Source organism: Euprymna scolopes, chromosome 6 (genome assembly GCF_053919585.1).
Source record: "Euprymna scolopes isolate OS-2025 chromosome 6, ASM5391958v1, whole genome shotgun sequence".
Taxonomy (NCBI): Eukaryota; Metazoa; Mollusca; class Cephalopoda; order Sepiida; family Sepiolidae; genus Euprymna; species Euprymna scolopes.
The window spans coordinates 98,051,798-98,071,856 of NC_136487.1; the positions used below are offsets into that span (position 1 = coordinate 98,051,798).

Here is a 20,059-nt window from a genome sequence, read left to right on the forward strand (position 1 = left end):
GGTACTGGCCAGCCTCATCGTTGCTTAACTTTTTGGATTATGTAGGCAATATATATATATATATATATTGAGTAAAATGATTCATAATTTTGAATTAAAAATCAGTTTCAAAAGGAAAACAAACAAAATCAATAGATTGTACGATCGTTTCGGAAACGATGTTTTTATTGAAATAAAAAATATGTCTTGAACAACAATTTGATAAAAAGATTTTCTTTGAACAAGTCTCCTCATCAGAAAAAATGTGGGGGCGGTTAAAGACACCAAAATAAACCTAGCATTTTTGTAGTAAGGCAGATATTTCTTTTTTCCGCCTGCTTTTAAACCTTGTCAATGTTTCAGTCCATCTATTTCTTGGCTTGTTGTTAAATGTACAGTAGTAAAAATGGACAATATCACAGTAATCGTTAGAAGTGTAAATTTGGTAAATTGGATTACTTAAGGGGAACGGCTCATCAAGAACTTGTTTACGTTAGACTTGAAGACGACCAAGGTAGTCAAGCTGGAAAACAGGCAAACAAAAGCTGTGCCGTTCTATGGAATCTACGTTTAGGTTTAGGTTTAGGCACAGATAAAGAGTGGGGGGAATTATTGATAGTGTTTTCAGATAGACGAGTGTTTCTCTTGGATGTTTGGCGAAGGGTGGACCATATCTTTGAGCTCAGACGAGCACTTGCCATGAAAATAACGATAAAGCAGAGACAGGTTTGCAATGTCTCTTCTTTGGGAAAGAGGTTGCAGGGAAGAGAAAAGGGCATCCCCTATTAGACAACGAAGTTTATTTTGGACTCTGTCAAGGTAGGATAAGATCTTTCTAGCAGCTCCTTCCCAAGTATGGCAACAATACTCCATCCTTGGACGGACCTGGTCTTATACAGGTAGAGAATTGCATCAGCAGTGAGATATCTACTGGATCGATAGAAGGATCCCACCATTTTTCCAGCGACCTTGGCAACGGATTTGATGTACCTGTTTCATTTCAGCTCAGGAGTAAAGGTCAAACCCAGAAGTTTGTCAAAACATAGAGCCTCCCCAAGAGGAGAGCCATTCATTTCAGTTGATGCCAGATGGAGATCGAAGTGTTGATGATTAGCAAAATTGTCATTTATGAATAAACATATTTTCCTCATCAGCACATATATTGAAAAAGTTATTTAAAAAGTATTTAGAAATAAACTCTAATGTACGTACAAAATGTATGACGATTTTTAAAAATTTCGACCTATTTTTGACAACTTAAAAACTACTTTAATCAACTAAAAACCATAAAAGAACGGTCCGTAAAAATCCATTCATTTGACGTCCCTAGCGCGACTCTGCGACTTTAATTTTGGAGGAGATAGGGTTTGAAAATATTGACACAAATGGACACACAGACAGATAGACAGACAGGCAGATATATAGCCTTTTATATATTAGATTTCAGTAAGTATCTCTTGTTTGCTTTTATTTCAACTGGTTATTTAATTGGTGCTATTTATGGAAAATAGTCTTCTTAAGATATATCTTAAAAAATGTATTTCTTAAGATATATTTGTAAAGATATATATTTTTTCTTAGTATATGTTTTTTGAAGACGTGCTTCGCAACATGTATGTATTTATCCTTGATATGTATTTTTCCAAGGTGTATATACTTTATACACATTTATTTATTTACACACATTACCGAAACATACAAGTTCCTAAAGGAAAGAGCGCCTGCAAGGACATCTTCATAAATTCCAAAGCAGCTACCAAAGCTAAAACAGGGTATGCTATGGGGGAGACTAACCACATCCGTAACAAATTCACTAATAAAATAGATATTGTGGTCCGGTTTAAGGGGTCCAATTATAAGGTGAAAGAGTTCTGGGGTTCACTGCGAGCGGTTAAACTACGAGTGTACTCTCTTTACTTATTCATGTACATACACAAAATGTGACACAAGGTTGTTTTTAATGTGGTAGAAAACCAGCTCCACCAAAAGTGGGCACTCTGGTAGTATGCAAAAAAAAAAAATTACCTTAGTATAGAAGGGTTTCCCCCTCCATTGACTAAGAACAATTTAACTTCATCATCAGGGCAGTCACCATATGTGGAGCATAAGAGCAGACACCATACAACGGCCACCAGGCCGGACGAGTGTACTCTCAGTTTGAAGGTAAAAATGTATGGCATTATATACGCCAGACAGATCCATATTGTCTATGGACATAAGGGTGTTAACTACCCCAAAACACCCCACCCGAAGATTTATTGAACTGAAATATCCCTATAGTTTTCTTCCTCGCGTTGACCTCGAACGAGGTCAGTCAGTTTTCCTTTTTCTTGTTTGAAGGGGTTCCAAATCAAACGTTTCATACAGTAGGCCCAATATCTTTTCTTCTGGCGGAGTTTCATTTGACTCGTCCCAAGTGCGTTTGCGTATCTGGTTCAAGTATTATGCGTGACATACGGTACTTCCACCATGTAGACCATACGGCCGATCCCGTTCTTGATCGTTCAAATGGAGTTATTTGCCTTTTTCAAGCCCTCATCAATGTATCCACGAACCTTTCGGCCTGTCTATTTGATCTGAGGAATGTCGAAGTTGTGATGTGGTCCACTTGGAAGTCCTCCATCAACTCTTTAATGTCGGCGGATGTAAATTGAGTGCCATTATTTGACACTAAGCAGTCGACCACTTTGAACCGTGAAAATAACTCATTAAGAGTTTTTATAGTAAAGTTAGTAGCCTAAAGACCTCTGGTAACTTGGAGAAACTGTTTACTACTATGAGTGGTCCCGCGTAGTCCACGTGTGTCCGTGACCATGTGTAGTCCGCGTTGGGGCCAGAATTGGTGACGAATTGGTAGAGTTCTAGCAGCTAGTGCAAATCTCCTGTATACTTTCACCTTTTCTTCAACATTCTTTTACACGTTTCCCCAGTACACCTATAAACGCATTAAACTTTTCATTCTGGTTGCCCCAGGATGTCCTATGTGAAAATCCTTTAAGATTTTCTTTTGGACGGTCGCTGGAATTTTCCTCCCATATAATAATACCTGGTCGCATGTTGTCTATCAGTCTGCAGTTTTTCTTTGGTTTCTCTTATAAAGTCGTCGGTTTTGGCTTCTTTCCTTATATCGTCCAGGGTAACAGGGAGTTCTTTCATAGTGTTGAATAGAATAGAACTGTAATATCTCTCTGATCATAGTGATGCGATCACCGAGTCTTCTAGTGGTTCACCAGTCCTTGGTATTAACCGGGATAGACCATCTGCATGTCATAACTTCTTTGACGGAAGGAAGTCTTAATTCAATAGGATTTTCCCCCCATCCTTGGAAGCCTGTTAGCCGTATGTGTAGACAACCCTTTCTTCGAGCCAAAGACAGAGATCAGCGGCTTGTGATCCGTTCGTAGTTTTAAGTGTCGTCCATGCAGGTAACTGTGGAATTTTGTTACCGCGAAAATGATACTTAAGGATTCTTTCTCTATCTGGAAGTAATTCCTTTCCGCAAGTAGTATGGTTCTCGACGCGTGTTCTATAGGTTTCGTAGATCCGTCCAGCATTTTATGTAGGATACACACGCCGATTCCATATGCGCTCGTGTCACTTGAGACGATAATGTCTAAATCTGGGTTGTAGAGAGTCAGGAATAGTTCCTATGTGAGCACCTCTTTCGAACGCCATCTTGCATTCCGTGGTCCAGTTCCCACACATGTCCTTCCTAAGTAGTTCGTTTAAAGGCGCGCACAACGTGCGCATATTGGGAATGAAGGATTAATAGTAGTTCGCTAAGCATAAAAAACTTTGCAATATAGTTGTATAGTGTGTCTCAGGCATATTTTTGTTATTGCTATGCACATTTCTGGATCGAAAGTCTACCGTTTTTTTCTCTATTATTTGCCCCAAGTAATTTATTTTATCGAGGTAAAATTCACATTTACTGTCTTTAAGTGTTAAGCTGTACTCAGTTATCCTTTCGAATACATGAAAAACATGTTTTCTATGTTGCTCTATAGTTTTCGCTTTTCATTAAAATATCGTCCAGGTATCTGGTGGAAAAATCAAGGCCGCTTAACATTGTATCTTATATGTTGAAAAATAGCTGGTGCGACTTTGATTTCAAAAATTAACCAATTGAATTAAAATAGCCCCTTGTGATATGCACAAAAGTTTTGAGATTTCTTAATCAACGGAAAGTTGTAAGTATGCTTCATTCAGATCTATTTTTGAGAATATTTTCCCTTCATTTAATTTAGTAAACAATTTCTCGGGGTTGGGTAGCGGGTAACGATGTTCCATTAGTGCTGCATTCAACCAAGCCGAGAAGTCTGCACAGACTCTGATATCCTGAGATCTTTTTCTTTACATACACGGTGGGGGGGGGCAACTCAATGTAGTCGACTATGGTCAAAATTCCTGTTTTGACAAGTCTGTCTAGTTCTTCGTCGATCTTTTGCATAGAGGCAAACGATACGCTTCGTTTTTTTTTTTTTTTTTTAAAGATTGGGGTTACATTATCTTGCAATTTGAACTTCGGCCCCAATTTTTGTACAGCGGCATAGTTTATAAAAAAACATTGGGGAACGACTCCTTCAGATTTTTCTTTAGTTTTTCAGCTTCGGCTGTAAACTTATCACCTTTTTGACAAAAAACTCACTAATGAGTTCAAATTTTTCGATCCAGTCCGTACCAAAAAATATTAGTGCTTCTTAACACAACCATCTTGTGTTTCCCTTCAATGTTACGTTAGTAGTAACCTAACCTTCGAATTTTATTCTCTCTTCAGTTACTGAACGAACAAATTTCTTGGTTTTCCAATTTTGCACCAAGTATGGTGCTTTATAATGAAAGAATCCGAACCTCAAGTTGAAGCCTAACATCCTTGTCCCTGATTTTTACCGTAACGTACCTCCGTACATTTTCGTCCCCTGCTTGAGTCCTCGTTGCTTTTACGTAGCTACTTTTTGGTCTGCAATGTGAGGTTTTGTGTCCGTTGCACAGATCATATTTCCGGAACCGGTATGGATAATCATTCTGAGAGAAGTTCTCCACAATTTTTGCATGGGTAAATATGGCAAATTTGGCTTTTCTTTCTTTTCTTTTTTTTTTTTTTTAGATTTTTCCAGAAACTTATGATGAGTTTCGCTTGACTGTTGGGGGAGCAATTTTTTTTGTTACTTTCTAATGTGGGCTACTCCTGTCACTTCTACATATTTTGGTCTTGCTTTCCGAGATGATCCTTTGGGGTTCCTAATTGTTAAAGGGTTATATTTGTTCCAGTTTTCCTCTGCCTGCGTCTGCATTTCCAATAGTTTTTCGTTGAATTCATTTCTTCTCTCTCCTCTTTCTCTTCTTTCGTTTTCTCTTTGTTTTCTCTCCATTTCTCGCTGTCTATTTAACACCTTCTGCATCTTACTCTGCTTTTCTTCGACGAACTTCATCAGCTACAGTTGTCTTTCTTCATTTTCTTTCTGCCTTTCCATATTTTGTCTCAAAACTCTAACGTCTTAGCTTGCCGTAAACGCATCATTTCGACAAGTTGCCTCGAAAGTTCTTCTATTTTGAAAAATAAAGGGAATCACAAGACAAATCCGGATCTAAAAGATGAAGTTTAAAAAAGTCTGTACTTTTTAGATAAACAGAAAACTGCGACATTACGGAAAAGATAAACAAAATTAATGTTCACAATTTTTTCACGAAAGTTACATACATGTGGTTTCAACAGAAATAATGTTCAATTTTCCATGGAGAACAACAGTCAATTAAGAATTAATTTAAACTCTTAAAAAAATACGAATAATTTTGAGTCCAGAAAAATTTGGCATAAAACGAATTGAAATCTCTTTTCGTAACGAAAATCTAGTCGAGCATTCGAGCTGTTGTCCTGAATTCTCGTAATGGAGTGAACGGTTTAAATCCTTTCTAGGGTTAATATACATTTTTCTAGTTGTTTTACTGAGAAAAAAATCATACAAATTATTTATTTACGGTTTTTAAAAAAAGAAGCTTTTCCGAGATTGTTTTTCGTCTCGTTGAAAAACCGTTGTGGGGTCAATCTTTGTACTTTCAAAAAAGGTAGAAAAATACAAGTTTATTGGATAAAAGTTCGTCATTTATCCAAAAGAGATCATTGTGGGGTATTTTTCGAAATCATTTCGTCGCCAATGTTGTGATCCGATTTAAGAAGTCACAATTATAAGATGAAAGAGTCCTGGGATTCAGCGCGAGTTAAACTACGAGTGTACTCTATTTATTCATGTACATAGACAAAATGTGGCACAATGCTGAAAAGAGGGCTGAGGTTAATGTAGAGCTAACTAACATATTAACTTTACTAGACTTTCACACTATTACCAGCTAAAATCCTAGCTATAAACTAAAATGATAATATATACATATATACATGGGGAATTGGGGAGAAAATATACATACACAAAACTGATGAAATATGTACAACGAAAAGTTATTTGTTAGTAAAAGAACATCCTCAATAATAATTAAGGAAGATAAGTAGTTTTGTCAGTCGAAAGGATGTAAGTCCCCGAGAAAACTAATTTTATTAAACACAACGAAAGTGGACCTACATCACTGACAAAACAACCGGTCTGTCACTTAATTTGAGTCGGGAATGGGGATTATCCAACCAAAAAAAAAAAGTGCCCCCCCGGGGAGGATAGAGACAAAATTAAAAAAGGGGCGTTATGACAACATGCAAACTCTAGCTAAGTTAAACTAAGCAAAAATACCTAACACAAACATACTGTAACCTAAATGGTCCAATATAGTGTCACTGTTCGTTTGCGAATCTCAAAATTCTCCGCCTTAAGTTACGTAAAAAAAACCCACTGAAGATTAACTTCATTCACTCGGAACGCGAAACTTTCACCTTTCGTTGAAATTTGTCACTCACATGAGGACAGCAACATAAGGAAACATTAAACTAATAGCAGAAGTTAATTGTTGAAAAGAAAAATCAAATTAAATTCTTATCTTCGTTGGTAGAAAGAAACATGGCATAGGGATGTGAAGTTTACAAATAATTTTAATTACTCAGTTATTTTTATCGAACAACTTTACTATTTACTCACATGATAGCCATGAAATTTTCCTCCATACAAAAATTTCGTACACGTATTGAATTGAAACGTGAAACGTGAACGGCCTTTGCGCGAGTACTGATTGCTTCTCGTACGCTGTTTTTGATTATAATTAATCTGTATCCTCGCTGATAATCCCAAAGTTCTTAAACGAATGTAAATCATGGGAAGATAGTCAGATGGTCAAATTTTTACATTAAACGCGTAAACTAACTAGAAATACATGAAGAATACAAGCAGAGTAGAGAGGCGTGTTTACACATAAAACCAAATCCTGTTGTAGGGATAGAGTTACGTGTTCTAACCACGACGCCAAATAATCTTTCAGGAGATTGCAATATGTGGCAGATGACCATTTTATATCTTCTGGTACTGTAATACGGCCAACAAGTCGTCTGAGACGTTTTAATTTGTTACTTCAGATGGAAGTTCATATTATTTATGCGTAGAAGGGGTTAGCGATTTTGTGTATGTTGTCTGTAAGCCTCTTTTTTTTATCTCATCTGTGAACATTCAATTTGAAAGTGCTTTTCACCCATACCTTATTTTTTCATTTCATTAGGCTCTTATTTTTGTGATGAATATTTGCATTTATGAATTTCCATTTTCTTTGACATTGCTCTTAAAAATTTGTTTCTAAGACCGCAATGGCGAGTCACTCCATTTTATATGATGCTTTGACATGACTTACTGATGTATTTCTTGGAATCATACCTTTTCTACAGTATTAAAATATTAAGAAAAATAAAGAAAAGTTATATAATATGATATTGATATACCATTTCAAACTTTCAGATATATTTTAACTTGTCGAGAAAGTTAAACCATGGCTCAATTTACATCAAAGCCTTCAGATAATTTTGAACCACATATTATTTCAGAAACATTAATCTTGAGCCAAATATTGCATATCATTATACATTGGTAAATGTATGATATATGTTTTTTATTCGACCTGGGATGAATGTGTGTTGACATAACAGTCGCTAAAATTGACATGTAAAACATTTACTTTGACAAGCGGAAACTGTTTTCAAAATAAACATATAACCATGTGTTTCTCAGCACGAAAGAAAATTTACTCACCTCTTTTTATGTATCATGTTATTGCCATTAATTTTAGTAGTTGGCATTTTAAAAGTCTACAACGATAAAATATACATGGTTAATGTGAGCCAAATCAGGGCAAGCAATAGGACAGCATGTTTATTCACAATACTTTTGAATCGCTAAACTGATGTGATAATCTTGAAGAACAAAGTTGATTTCCTATCAATTCAGCTGGTCAGGTTACGCATTACAGAGTTCTAGAGGGACGTCTGTTCAAATATCTAGAGAGAGATCAATAGAAAGAAGGAGAGAGCATTCTGGAAATAAATATACAGAAAGAAAGAGAAACTATTATATTTTTGTTTGAATAACAAACTAGCTGTGTTCATGCGGGCAAGATTTCCAATAAATTTTCTTATACTAGGAATTAAACAGGATAAACGCATTGTTGACCAAAGTCAAATGGAAATGTGAAATAATCGAAGGATTTGCTATGTAATGTAGACGCGAATCTAATCGACCAAATACTTTTTTTATTTACTGTAAATGTAAAGTTCAAATAAAGGATTCGCATATATTAAGAATGAAATGTGTTGCGAACTGACAGAAAGAAGATGACTTGCAAAAGACTAATCATCTTCCTGCAGATGTAAACGATTACTCATATTTTATTTCGAAATATTATCAAAAGAATGCAGGATATTTTAAATGGGAGCTGTCGATTGGTGGTACTATTTTATGTCAACACAATACATGCGCTGTTATCTAATGTTTGTTTTCAATGTTAAGGTATTTCTCTTATTCAGGCTTATGCTTGTTCAATAATTTTCTAATTAATACATACTAGATGTATGTAACCGACGTTGTCCGCGTGAATGCGTATGAATAATAAATCCCAAATATACTCACGTGTACAATTTTAAATGTGAATGTTAAGACCACTTATTTTGCAGTAGTATCACGAATAAATATCATCATCCCCGTCTCTCTCTCTGTATAAATAGACACAATTTTCTCCTATAAAAACATTATAGTATTAAAAACACAGATGTCACATATACAGTCAGTATAGTCACAGTACTTGCTATACTTTATGCATGTGTTTTGGTTTTTATCATCGATTTAATTTAATATTGTAAATTCCTCCAATAATTCCGAGGATAATCACTCTCCCAAAGTAGTCATACTTACAGGTGGTAGCAGGATACTTCCTCACTCATTGTTATGACCTCCTCCTATTCTAGTTTACATCGTTACCAAATATTTCATAGAGTTCAATTATTACAAGCATACGTTATTATTGCATGTTATCATTTTGTTTTACTAACATTCATCTAATACTCATTCAGTATGTAAATGATGAACGCTCCCTTCCGTTTTTTTTTGTTTCAAACATTTTAATTGGTTGCTCAGATTCGTTTTACGGTTAAAGAAATGGCATTTTCGAACACGTTCAAAATTATTTTACTAAAATTTAATATGGCGTTCCTCCTTACTCGCACCAACAAAAACACAGAAACCCTTGCTATGTGTACATAGAATAATACGACAGAAACTCCCAGACTGCTTACTTATTCTTTAACACCCGTAAGTAAATAAAGAAGTTATTTTTCTTTCTTGCTGGCTACTAGCGAATTTCAACACATAATGCTTAACATACAGGTTTTGGTCACGTTTCATTCAACTGACATGATTTATATTTACACTTTGTTTGGCATGGTTTTAAAGCCTCTTCATGGAAATACCAGCTTAACAATTTCACCATTTGTTTTTCTCTCTCTCAATCATTTAAATTGAAACCATTTTTTTTACTAAAGGCATAAACATTGTGATTTTTTTTCGTATAACGAACGCAATAATTATGTTTCCTATTATTCATTTCAAGGGGGGGTTCAATACAATAAAATATTAACCGCACGATCGTTATTGATATCACTTCTGTGCGACTTTTACGAAACTGTTTAAGAATATATTGCGTTTTGTATCAGTCTAAAATTTCAGTTATTAAGTTTATCAGTTTAAAACTGGTAAACATTAATCAGAAACGACATTTCCAGGGCAATCATCGTAAAGCATAAACAGCACTTGATGTAAATGCAAGCAAATACAGACGGACCTTCATTTTAACTAATTTCTATCAAAAATTATTTTTTTTTGAGATTTTTTTTTAAATTCCGTTCATAAACTTGCACTCCTTACCTTTTTTTTTTTAACAAATTCATGTGAACGACAAAAGAACTGGTTGCCTACTTAAGTTTTCTAAAATATTAACATTCCAAGTATCATATACTTCGTTCGCAATTTATAATATTAATTTTACGAAACTTGCATATTTCACGAAACCTACATTTTATACATAAATTCACCCAGTTGTAAATAAGCATGAAAATCATGGAATTCTGACCATTAATTGTTTTTACGAGGTTTATTTTGAACACATGTACATACGCACTTTACAAATGGCTACCCCATAGGAATGTTGTTTTAACGCGCCCATAATATAAACATGATATTTGTTTAAAAGGCTTTTAGTGCTTTTAAACGGAAAACTCGAGGTGTGAAGATTTCATTTTTCATCATCAAGGAGGAAAATACGAGACGAAAATAGGAATAACATTTTTGCCCAAACTCTCAAATAACACACATAATTTATCTTAAATACTCCGAGTTCACATGTACACTTAAAACCTGATATATATATATATATATATATATATATATATATGTATGCATGCACACATATATATATATATATATATATATATATATATATAAGATGTGCGTGTAGTTTGCTTGAAGCATTGTATAGTATGTAGTTAAATAGAATTGTAGAAGGCGAAAGTCAAGTAAATATCTGATGAAGAGATCTTTCTCGAAATATTATATTACACGGACATACCACCAGACCGACTTTCCCAGGTGACCACTGTGCAAATATAAATATACTGCGTATATGAAATATGAATATATACACATGTATTTATAAGTTGTATTAATAAATTTCTCACCTGCTTCAGCTTGTGTCTTTCCGTTACTTCTGCATTGTACCGCCTTCTACAATTCTATTTAAATATATATATATATATATATATATATATATATATATATATATATATATATATATATATATATATATCCTACTTTTAACAAAATTATCTTAGTCTAGAAGGATTTCCCGCCCCTGGAAATACTCCAGAACTAATGGTTTTAACAGTTTCCAATAATTGTTTACAAACATTTAATCCGTCATTTGTGGCCATTGTGGTACGCGAAATTCTCATTTTTATGCGGGAAATTTGATGCTGGCATATCACCAGCACATTTCATTTTAAACTTCTTTTAATATATATGAGTATTACTTGATTTATTTACTTTTCTTTTTACATTTTAAAATTTCCTAGCACTTCATTTCTATTAAATGTTTCCATTTCACTTTATGACAATTTTCGAAATTATTCTGTCCTTATCCATCAGAAGAATAGGCGCTCATCAACTTTAACAAATAAAAGGAATATGAGTATGATTACAGAATCCCAAAAATCGGAAGATTCATTTTAGCTGTGTTCTGTTTTAGTTACGCTATCTTTGAGTTCTAATGTATCTTATATCATACTTTATTAATTTATTATTTATAAATAGTTTATTTTTATGTTCTTAGATAATATTGCCAATAGTCAAATCTAGAATATGTAAATTTAGGTTTATTTTATAGGAAACTAATTTTTAAATTTGTTGAATTTAGTTGTTATTTAAACGTTGCTCAACTATAACCTAATTTATTACAGGAATAAATATTTTTAATGTATATTTCTAGGTTTAAAAAAGTTATATTATTGTCATTTAATTAAAATTTAACTAACTATTTATTTTCATTTATACCAGACATTTCTTAATGTTTTCATTGTTCAAAGGAAGATAACCAATGTCAAAAGTATACTGAATTATTTCTCTTGCATATTATATATTGCATAATTATTTCTCTTGCATATTATATTATTGCATAATTATATTCTTTAGATGTTTTTTGAGTTTAAACTGTACTAATTGCATGTTATTATCTTGTAATGTAATAGTTTTTTTATTTATTTATTTGTTTCTTTATATAAATATTTCAGTAAAAAATTAAAATTAGCTCCAATAACATTTTCAAATGCATATTAATAATTATTTTTATACCTACAGACACTAGTGTTTCGTGTTTACGCAATTAATACCAAAGGAAGTGATAACTGCTGCTGGTTGGAAGATTCGAACCTAGTTACAAATTTACTCTTGACTTCGTAAGCTAGTTTCTTAGTTCAACACCACTAACAATTAACACAATAATTAAAGGAAATTCAGTGCATATAAATGACAAATCAGCTTCTTAGTTCAACACCACTAACAATTAACACAATACTTAAAGGAAATTCAGTGCATATAAATGACAAATCAGCTGGCATACATAGTAAACAGCCAGAGAGTATCCAAAGAACGTTGCATTTGCGCCAAAGTTATATATATATGTATATATATATGTATATAATTTTATATATATATAATTTTATATATATATATATATATATATATATATATATATATATATAATTTTAGGTTGCTCTATTCCAGTGAAATATAACGAGGTTAATACAAAAGTGCTCAATACCGAAGTAGAGCAAGTTACACTTTCAATTTGTCTTTACATAAGCAGTAATGTGTTGCTACACAACATCAGCATGTTTCGGTCTTCTAGTATTTAGTAACTGGAGACCTCTTCAGGAAACAACGCTTATACTCAAAAGTAAAAATTCAGCTATTTCTAACTACGCGGCTTGTCAATCAAGTGGTCAAAGACAACCAAAGAAGAAGAGTCCAACAGAGCCAGAAACAAGACAGAATGCAACACTACATTACGCTTACATCTATGCTCTTCAACTCGAAGCAATGAGAAGTAATTGAATGTCAAACTCACACACACAGAAGCTCACACATATTCAAACACCAACAAAAGGCCATATATGCACAATTTCTCCTAAACGTACGCACACACATTCGCACAGACAAAACAAAAATCCACAGTTCTAACATCCGTGTTTTCTTCCACATTGGAAGCGTTCTACAAACACGAGAACTTTTAATCTTTTTAAACGAACAATTTATTTTTCACACTACGGTAAATTTGTTTACGTATTAATATTTTGTTCGTTTACAATTTGTTTTCGCTTTCAGGCACAACACACCCTTGTTGAATTTAGCACTTGCTAAATAGTGACTCATCCAGTCACAACAATCATTTTGGTTCATTTAACTAATGTTTCAATTATAAGATTGTATTTGTCAGCGCGTGCATTTCCAAATCGTTGTCTATGCATTATCCAAGCCAGGATTCACGCTACGACAATAGTAATGTATACCGTATGTAAACTTAAAAGCCTATTTAATAAACATCATTAATGTTAAAATTTTCGTTAACAATTTTCGCTCAGTAAAAACAACAATGTTAAGATGTGAGAAAGTAAATTCGACTGTATGTCGACGTATATCATTTATTGCGCTAAAATAGAGAAAATAAAATTGGATTAAAAGAAAAAATAATTAAACATTCGGTGATGAATCAAAAGTATTCCAAAGAATTAACCAAAGTCGATAATGAAATTCGAAAATGGTTGTCACAAATGTCAGCAATTTAAAACGATAATTAAAAAATGTCGACTTCAGAAGGGAAATAATTTTTGCAAATACTTCAATTTTTTTTATACCGCAATGTTTAAATCCGCATCAACATCCCTATCAACATCTTTATCAACATCCACATCAACATCCATATTAACAATGAATCGAAGAAAACAAACAAATCAGAAAAAGTAAATATGGATTTGTATAGAAATATACAAGAAGGTGTTTCGTGGTGCTAATTTTGAAATAGAAATCTTCTGAGGGTTTACTTTTTTAATTTATAATGTTGAAATATACTTGAAAAACATAAAAGGTAGAAATGGGTGAGCAGAAAAGAGTTGTTAGAAAATGTGTGATAGGGTATTTAGAAACTTGAGAGCAGGAGAATAGGTAGGTAAAGGAAGGATAAGAAATTTAAGAAGCGTGGGGATAAGAGAAAGATGGGGAGAGAGCAGAAAATGTAAGGGGAGATCGGAATGGAGAACTGAGGACAGAAAATGATATGGGGTGAAAGGAGAAAAGCATTTAAGGAAGCTTCCATGGCTTTATGAAAATGACTTCACATATTTTTGATTGTCAAAGATAGCTAAGCTTTGTTTAATGAAATTAGAAAAAGAGACCTTAGATTTGCAGGTTATATTTAGTAATTTTCCATTTACAGAGGAAGAAACTTTAACTAATAGACATATTATTAAACTGAAAATTGAATTTTTAAATTAGAAAAAAAAAGACTCTTATTATTATTAAATATGTATTCCTTCTTTTAATAAATGAACGAAAATTTGTCATAATTATTGCATTTTTTTTACAAAGAAACTTTAATATTGTAATGTTTGTGTATGTTGTCTATTAGTTTACATTTGTCTCTTTCTCTGATTCTCTCTCTCTCTCTCTCTCTCTCTCTCTCTATATATATATATATATATATATATATATATATATATATATATATGAATATATATTTCGTTACAGGTTTTTGGAAATTCAACAATTAAGTCCCAGTCTGCGGAGCAAAACTCAACTCAACAATGATAGGCATGCACTCGATGAAAAACGGCACAATGCAGAACGGCGATATGAACATGCATATGGGCATGTCAATGGTAAACCTATGTTCTTATATTTACTTTGAATATTAAAAATATAGCAGTGAACCTTTTAACGAAACATTAATCCATCAAGCTTTTTGCTCCTCAATGTCTATCTAACATCTGGTATGACTGTTTCTTTTGCTCTACCTATCGTCCATTTCTCGAATGTCCATTCAATTTCATGACAATTTATAGCTCAATGTTTGACAGTCGAAACCAGATGCCGTTATTTTGAAGACAGATTCAGAATTGATTTGTTTAATGACCCTTCTGTCAAGGAAAGGGTAGCCAGTTCGTTTAATCACCCTAATAACATGGTCAATACGTTTAACTATCCTTTTTTTTTCATTTTCTTTCTTTGAAGATTGTAACGCTGAGTATGGGGCAGCCAAACCAGCTGCCAACATTGCCCTGCTTTTTATTGAAACCAACCGAGAGCTCTTTTTAGTATCCTCGCTGTTCCCTTAAGAGCAATTATCTGGATTTCTCTTAATGAAAAGTAGACAACGCATTGTGGATGCAGCTCTCGTTACTCTCGCTTCTCCTTATTTGTTCATCAGTCTTCATTTTTCTCAATGATTGATTTTTCTGACAAGGGAGAAGAAAAAGCTGTTTACCAAGTTGGCAGTATTTTGTGTAAACAGTTGCCAGAGATGTTGGAAACTCTGCTCCTTTGTCTATCCTTGTGGCAATGTCACTAATAAGGGTGCTGGAGATAAACGTTTCGACTGGGCTACCGTTATCCGCCTAATAGTCAGGGACCCGAACCTTGGTTTAACCCCTAAGGCGGCTGTCCTATCAGCAGGTGCAAAGTACTGGGGCTGCTGTATTGCCATTTGGTGAATGGATTCTGGACCATACAGTAGCTTCTGGTGGGGCCTCTCGATTAGTGGGTAATTGTTACGGCTTTACCTTATCATGTGCCACAAAAACATTTCATTTCTTTTTCTCTTGCTTTCCCTCTTTGCCCTGCTCTAAGCAAATATGCTGACCTATTCCACAAATCTCAATCATGAAAAGTTTCCAGAAAAAATACTCGATTAAACCCAGATCTCCAACTTCCAACGCAGACCCCCACTACCATGTCTCCTCCAACATAAGGGGTCTACATTCCAATCTTCCAGAGGTTCAAACTCTATTAGAGGAGACTAAACCAGACCTATTATTCCTAAGCGAAACTGGCATTATACCGACTTCTTCCCTAGATGAGTTCGTAATTAAAGGATACTCTAACTTAATCCCTAAATCCGACCCCCAAGATCGCCATTAAAGACGACTTTCCATGTGATAGGGAAATCTCTAGAGAAGATCCTAATTTACCTTACATGTGCTTCCGGGTTGGACTTGCTCACACTACTGCGTTTATATTTGGACTCTATCGCCCCCACAACAGTGGAATTACTATCTTTAATAGCAAAACTGAGAAAATTGACCATGCCCTGTCTGCATATCCCTCAGCTAATATTCACGTCTGTGGAGACTTCGATGTTAACAACGTGGAATGGTTAACCCACTCAAACAAGACCGATGACGAGGCGAGGTTTTGCCATGATTTCTCCATTGCTTATGACCTCACTCAGATTATCCAAAAACTCACCCGCGTTCCCGACACTGACGGTCAGTATGCAAGTCTCCTAGACCTCGTTCTCTTGCCCTGAGCTATGTTCATTTTCCGTTCAGTCTCCACTGGGATCTTCTAACCACTCTGTTGTATCAGTTAAGATAAAAACAAAATGTAGACATACTTCTCTATCGATATCAATACTCTATGGCTGATTGGGATAGCTTCGGTACATTTATATCAGACCTACCTCTGCGTGCCATGTTTAAAAAGAATGTGTCCTCTATAGTATCAGATCTGACGGAACGGTTAACTGTAGGTATAGACAGTTTCATACCCTCGAAAAAGTTCCAGCAAAAACCTAACAGCCAGCCGTGGTTCTCTCCAGAATGTGCTGCTGCCATGGTGCACAGAAATCACTTTTTCCATTGCGTCCAACATAATAGATGTACTGAGACTAAAGCCGCTTTCAGAACTGCCAGAAACCACTGTAAAAACGTAATAAAGAAGGCAAGAGAGTTGTATGCTCAGTCCGTCAAGTCCAAAGTAGCTGAGCAGCAGCTTGGTTCCCATAAGTTTTGGCAGATTGCAAACGGAATCCTCAACAGATGTATGTGCTCTATCCCAACTATCATCAATGGACCTGAGGTAATCTCGTCAACATCAGACAAAGTCAAACTTTTTGCCAAGAACTTTGCAGCTAATTTTACCCTTTGCGACCAAGGCCGCCAACCCCCAGTATGTCCTTGTATATCAGAAAACATTCTATGCGACATACAAATATCCGTACGTGATGTTGCCAAGCTAATCAAAAACCTTGATTCCAGTAAGGCAATTGGCCCTGACGGCATTCTAATTACAGTGTTCGAAAGGCTTCAACCGGAACTAGCGCCCATACTTACAAAGTTATTTAAGCGTTGTCTTAAGGAGAAATGCTTCTCAACACCTTGGAAAATCTCATCAGTATGCCCTGTATTTAAGAATTCAGGTGATCGCTCATCTCCCTCTCAGTACAGACAAATAAGTCTCCTGTGTATCATGAGTAAGCTGCTGGAATCTGTGCTAAATAAAGAAGTAGTCAACCATCTCAGCAAAAATAACCTTAGTGACATGCAATATGGTTTCCTTTCTGCTAGATCTACAGCAGACGTGCTTGCAGTTATATTTCATAGGATTGGCGAATCCCTCGACGGAGGCTTCATCTCAAGGGCAATTGCTCTTGACAGATGAAAGGCCTTTGATAGGGCATTGCATAAAGGTTTACTTCACAAGATCTCCAGTCATGGTATAGCTGGAAATGTCTTCTCAACTATTAAATCATTTCTCTCTGATAGGTTCTTAAGAGTAGTGGTTCATGGGAAGAAGTCAGCTCTCAGTATTAATGCTGGAGTCCCTCAGGGGTCTATCTTGGGTCCAACTCTCTTCCTGATCTACATCAATGATATTCCAAACCACATCCTAAGATCATTCATAAACATTTATGCTGATAGCACTACAATCTATGGGAGCACTTCAAAGACCGTAAACGACCAAGTTCTCTCTGACTCTCTCTCCTCTGATCTTGAGCACGTGGTACAATAGGGAAAAAGTAGCTGGTTAATTTTAATGCATCTAAAACCAAGCTTCTATCCTTACATCATCAACGATCTTCTGCACAGCTGCCATCAATCGAAATGCATTCATTGGGAAGGCTTCATGTTTTGCCAAGCTTTTGGGCTTGACCATTACTCCCGATCTGAAATGAAACACGTATATCAAATCCATTGCCAACGTCGCTGGAAAAATGGTGGGATCCTTCTACCGCTCCAGTAGATATCTCACTCCTGATGCAATTCTCTACCTATATAAAAGCTAGGTTCTGCCAACGATGGAGTACTGCTGCCACATCTAGGTAGGCGCTGCTAGAAGCAGCTTATCCTGCCTTGACAGAGTTCAAAATAGACTTCATAGCTTAGTGGGGGATACCTTTTTCTCTTTCCTGCAACCCCTTTCCCACAGAAGAGACGTAACGAGCCTGTCCATGCTTTATCGTTACTTTCATGGCAGGTGCTCATCTGAACTTCAATCTATTGTCCATCCTCGCCAGACTTTCACGAAAAACACTTGTCTAGCCAGAACCACTACCAACAATTTCCCACACTCTATCTGTACATATTTGCCCACCCAATGTTGTGTCGCCCTAGTAGAGTGACAAAGACCTTTGTCTTCCATAAATAGGGAATTAACTTGGATCATTTTACCACTTGAGACTATTAGTAGGAATCGTTAATGTAATATTGAAACATACTTAGAAGAATTAATGTTTCCTTCGCACTCCATAGGTCTGAGTGACCATCACTCGAAATTGCGCCCCATAGCATAACCGAGAAACGTCTATGTTTCAGCCTTGGCTGCAGTTTTTTACGTCAAACTTTTGCTGAGGAAGCCTCCAGACTCATACCCTTCCACTGTCGGGAAATAATGCAAACCGTGTTTTATCAGAGAAAATGACATTGGTCCAAATGGTCATAAGTCTGTCCAACGAGCTCAATTTTTGCTACGCTTGATATTGGTAGGGGTAAGAGGAGGTTTTCTTCTCGCAACTCTACCATAGCAACCCAGCTTGTGAAGATATCTGACAGCTGTTCTGGGACTGACAGTTTATGTTGCACCGAGAATCTTCTTCAGAAGGGCTTTGGACCGACCGACCGACCGACCGATCGACCACACACACACACACACACACACACACACACACACACACACACACACACACACACACACACACACACACACACACACAAACACAAACACAAACACAAAACATTATATATAGATAAATTGCGATAATATCAGACCCTCTCCATAAAATATCTTTAGATTTAAATGGTCAAATTTAGTATTTTACTTTGAATATGTCATTACCATTAAAGTAATATTTTGTTCATTTTAAACACACTTTCTAGCGAGTATATTTTGTTAATAAAATATCACATTAAAATTGTAAATAACTTATCGATGCATGTACTGCTAAAAAGAAGGCGAAGTTTAAGATGTTTTGCATAATACATTATTTATCTAAATTGAATTACTGGAGGATCTTTTGCTTTCATTTAAAATATCGATGGTCATAACATTTAAGCCATGTTGGGGGGTATTTGATATTTATGCTGCCTTTTTCTTGAAATCTGGCGAGAAATGACGATGTTGATTTCAGGAAAACGTACCTTCGTACTTATAATGTTAAGAAGGTTTTGAAGATCTGAATCGATAACTAATTTTATTTAACCATTGATTTGTTTTTCAGACCTTCCATACGGGATACTCGGAAACGATCCTCTTTCCAGGCGTAAAAACGAGAAACACAGCAGGTAAACAGTAAATTTGTAATTCTTACCCCCCCTTAAAATAATGACGCCATTTTATTTGTGCTTTCTTTTGTTTATTTCTTGATTGAAATGATCAGCTTCTTTGTCCACGTCAAATATCGACCGTAACCAGAATATAAAAAATGAAAACATCCATTTTCACTGCGGACTTTTGCGACAGGTGTTCAGTGGAACACGATGTAGGTTTGATTGCACACCATTGTCTATTATTACGACAAATCATATTCTGTACTAGTAAATCAATATTGAATAGATTCAGTCCATTTT

At 35.1% G+C, this 20,059-nt stretch overlaps 1 protein-coding gene across 4 annotated transcripts in view; it reads left to right on the plus strand.

Moving 5' to 3' along the window:
• The window catches only part of LOC145277817 (high affinity copper uptake protein 1-like), a 224,376-nt gene that overhangs the window by 155,249 nt on the left and 49,068 nt on the right, over positions 1–20,059 (plus strand). For all 4 annotated transcript variants that reach the window (XM_080129704.1, XM_080129706.1, XM_080129707.1 and 1 more), the window contains exons 2-3: positions 14,745–14,875; positions 19,711–19,774. In XM_080129704.1, coding sequence (XP_079985830.1) covers positions 14,801–14,875; positions 19,711–19,774 — 139 coding nt within the window. In that variant the 5' untranslated portion in view covers positions 14,745–14,800. The remainder of the gene's footprint in view (positions 1–14,744; positions 14,876–19,710; positions 19,775–20,059) is intronic.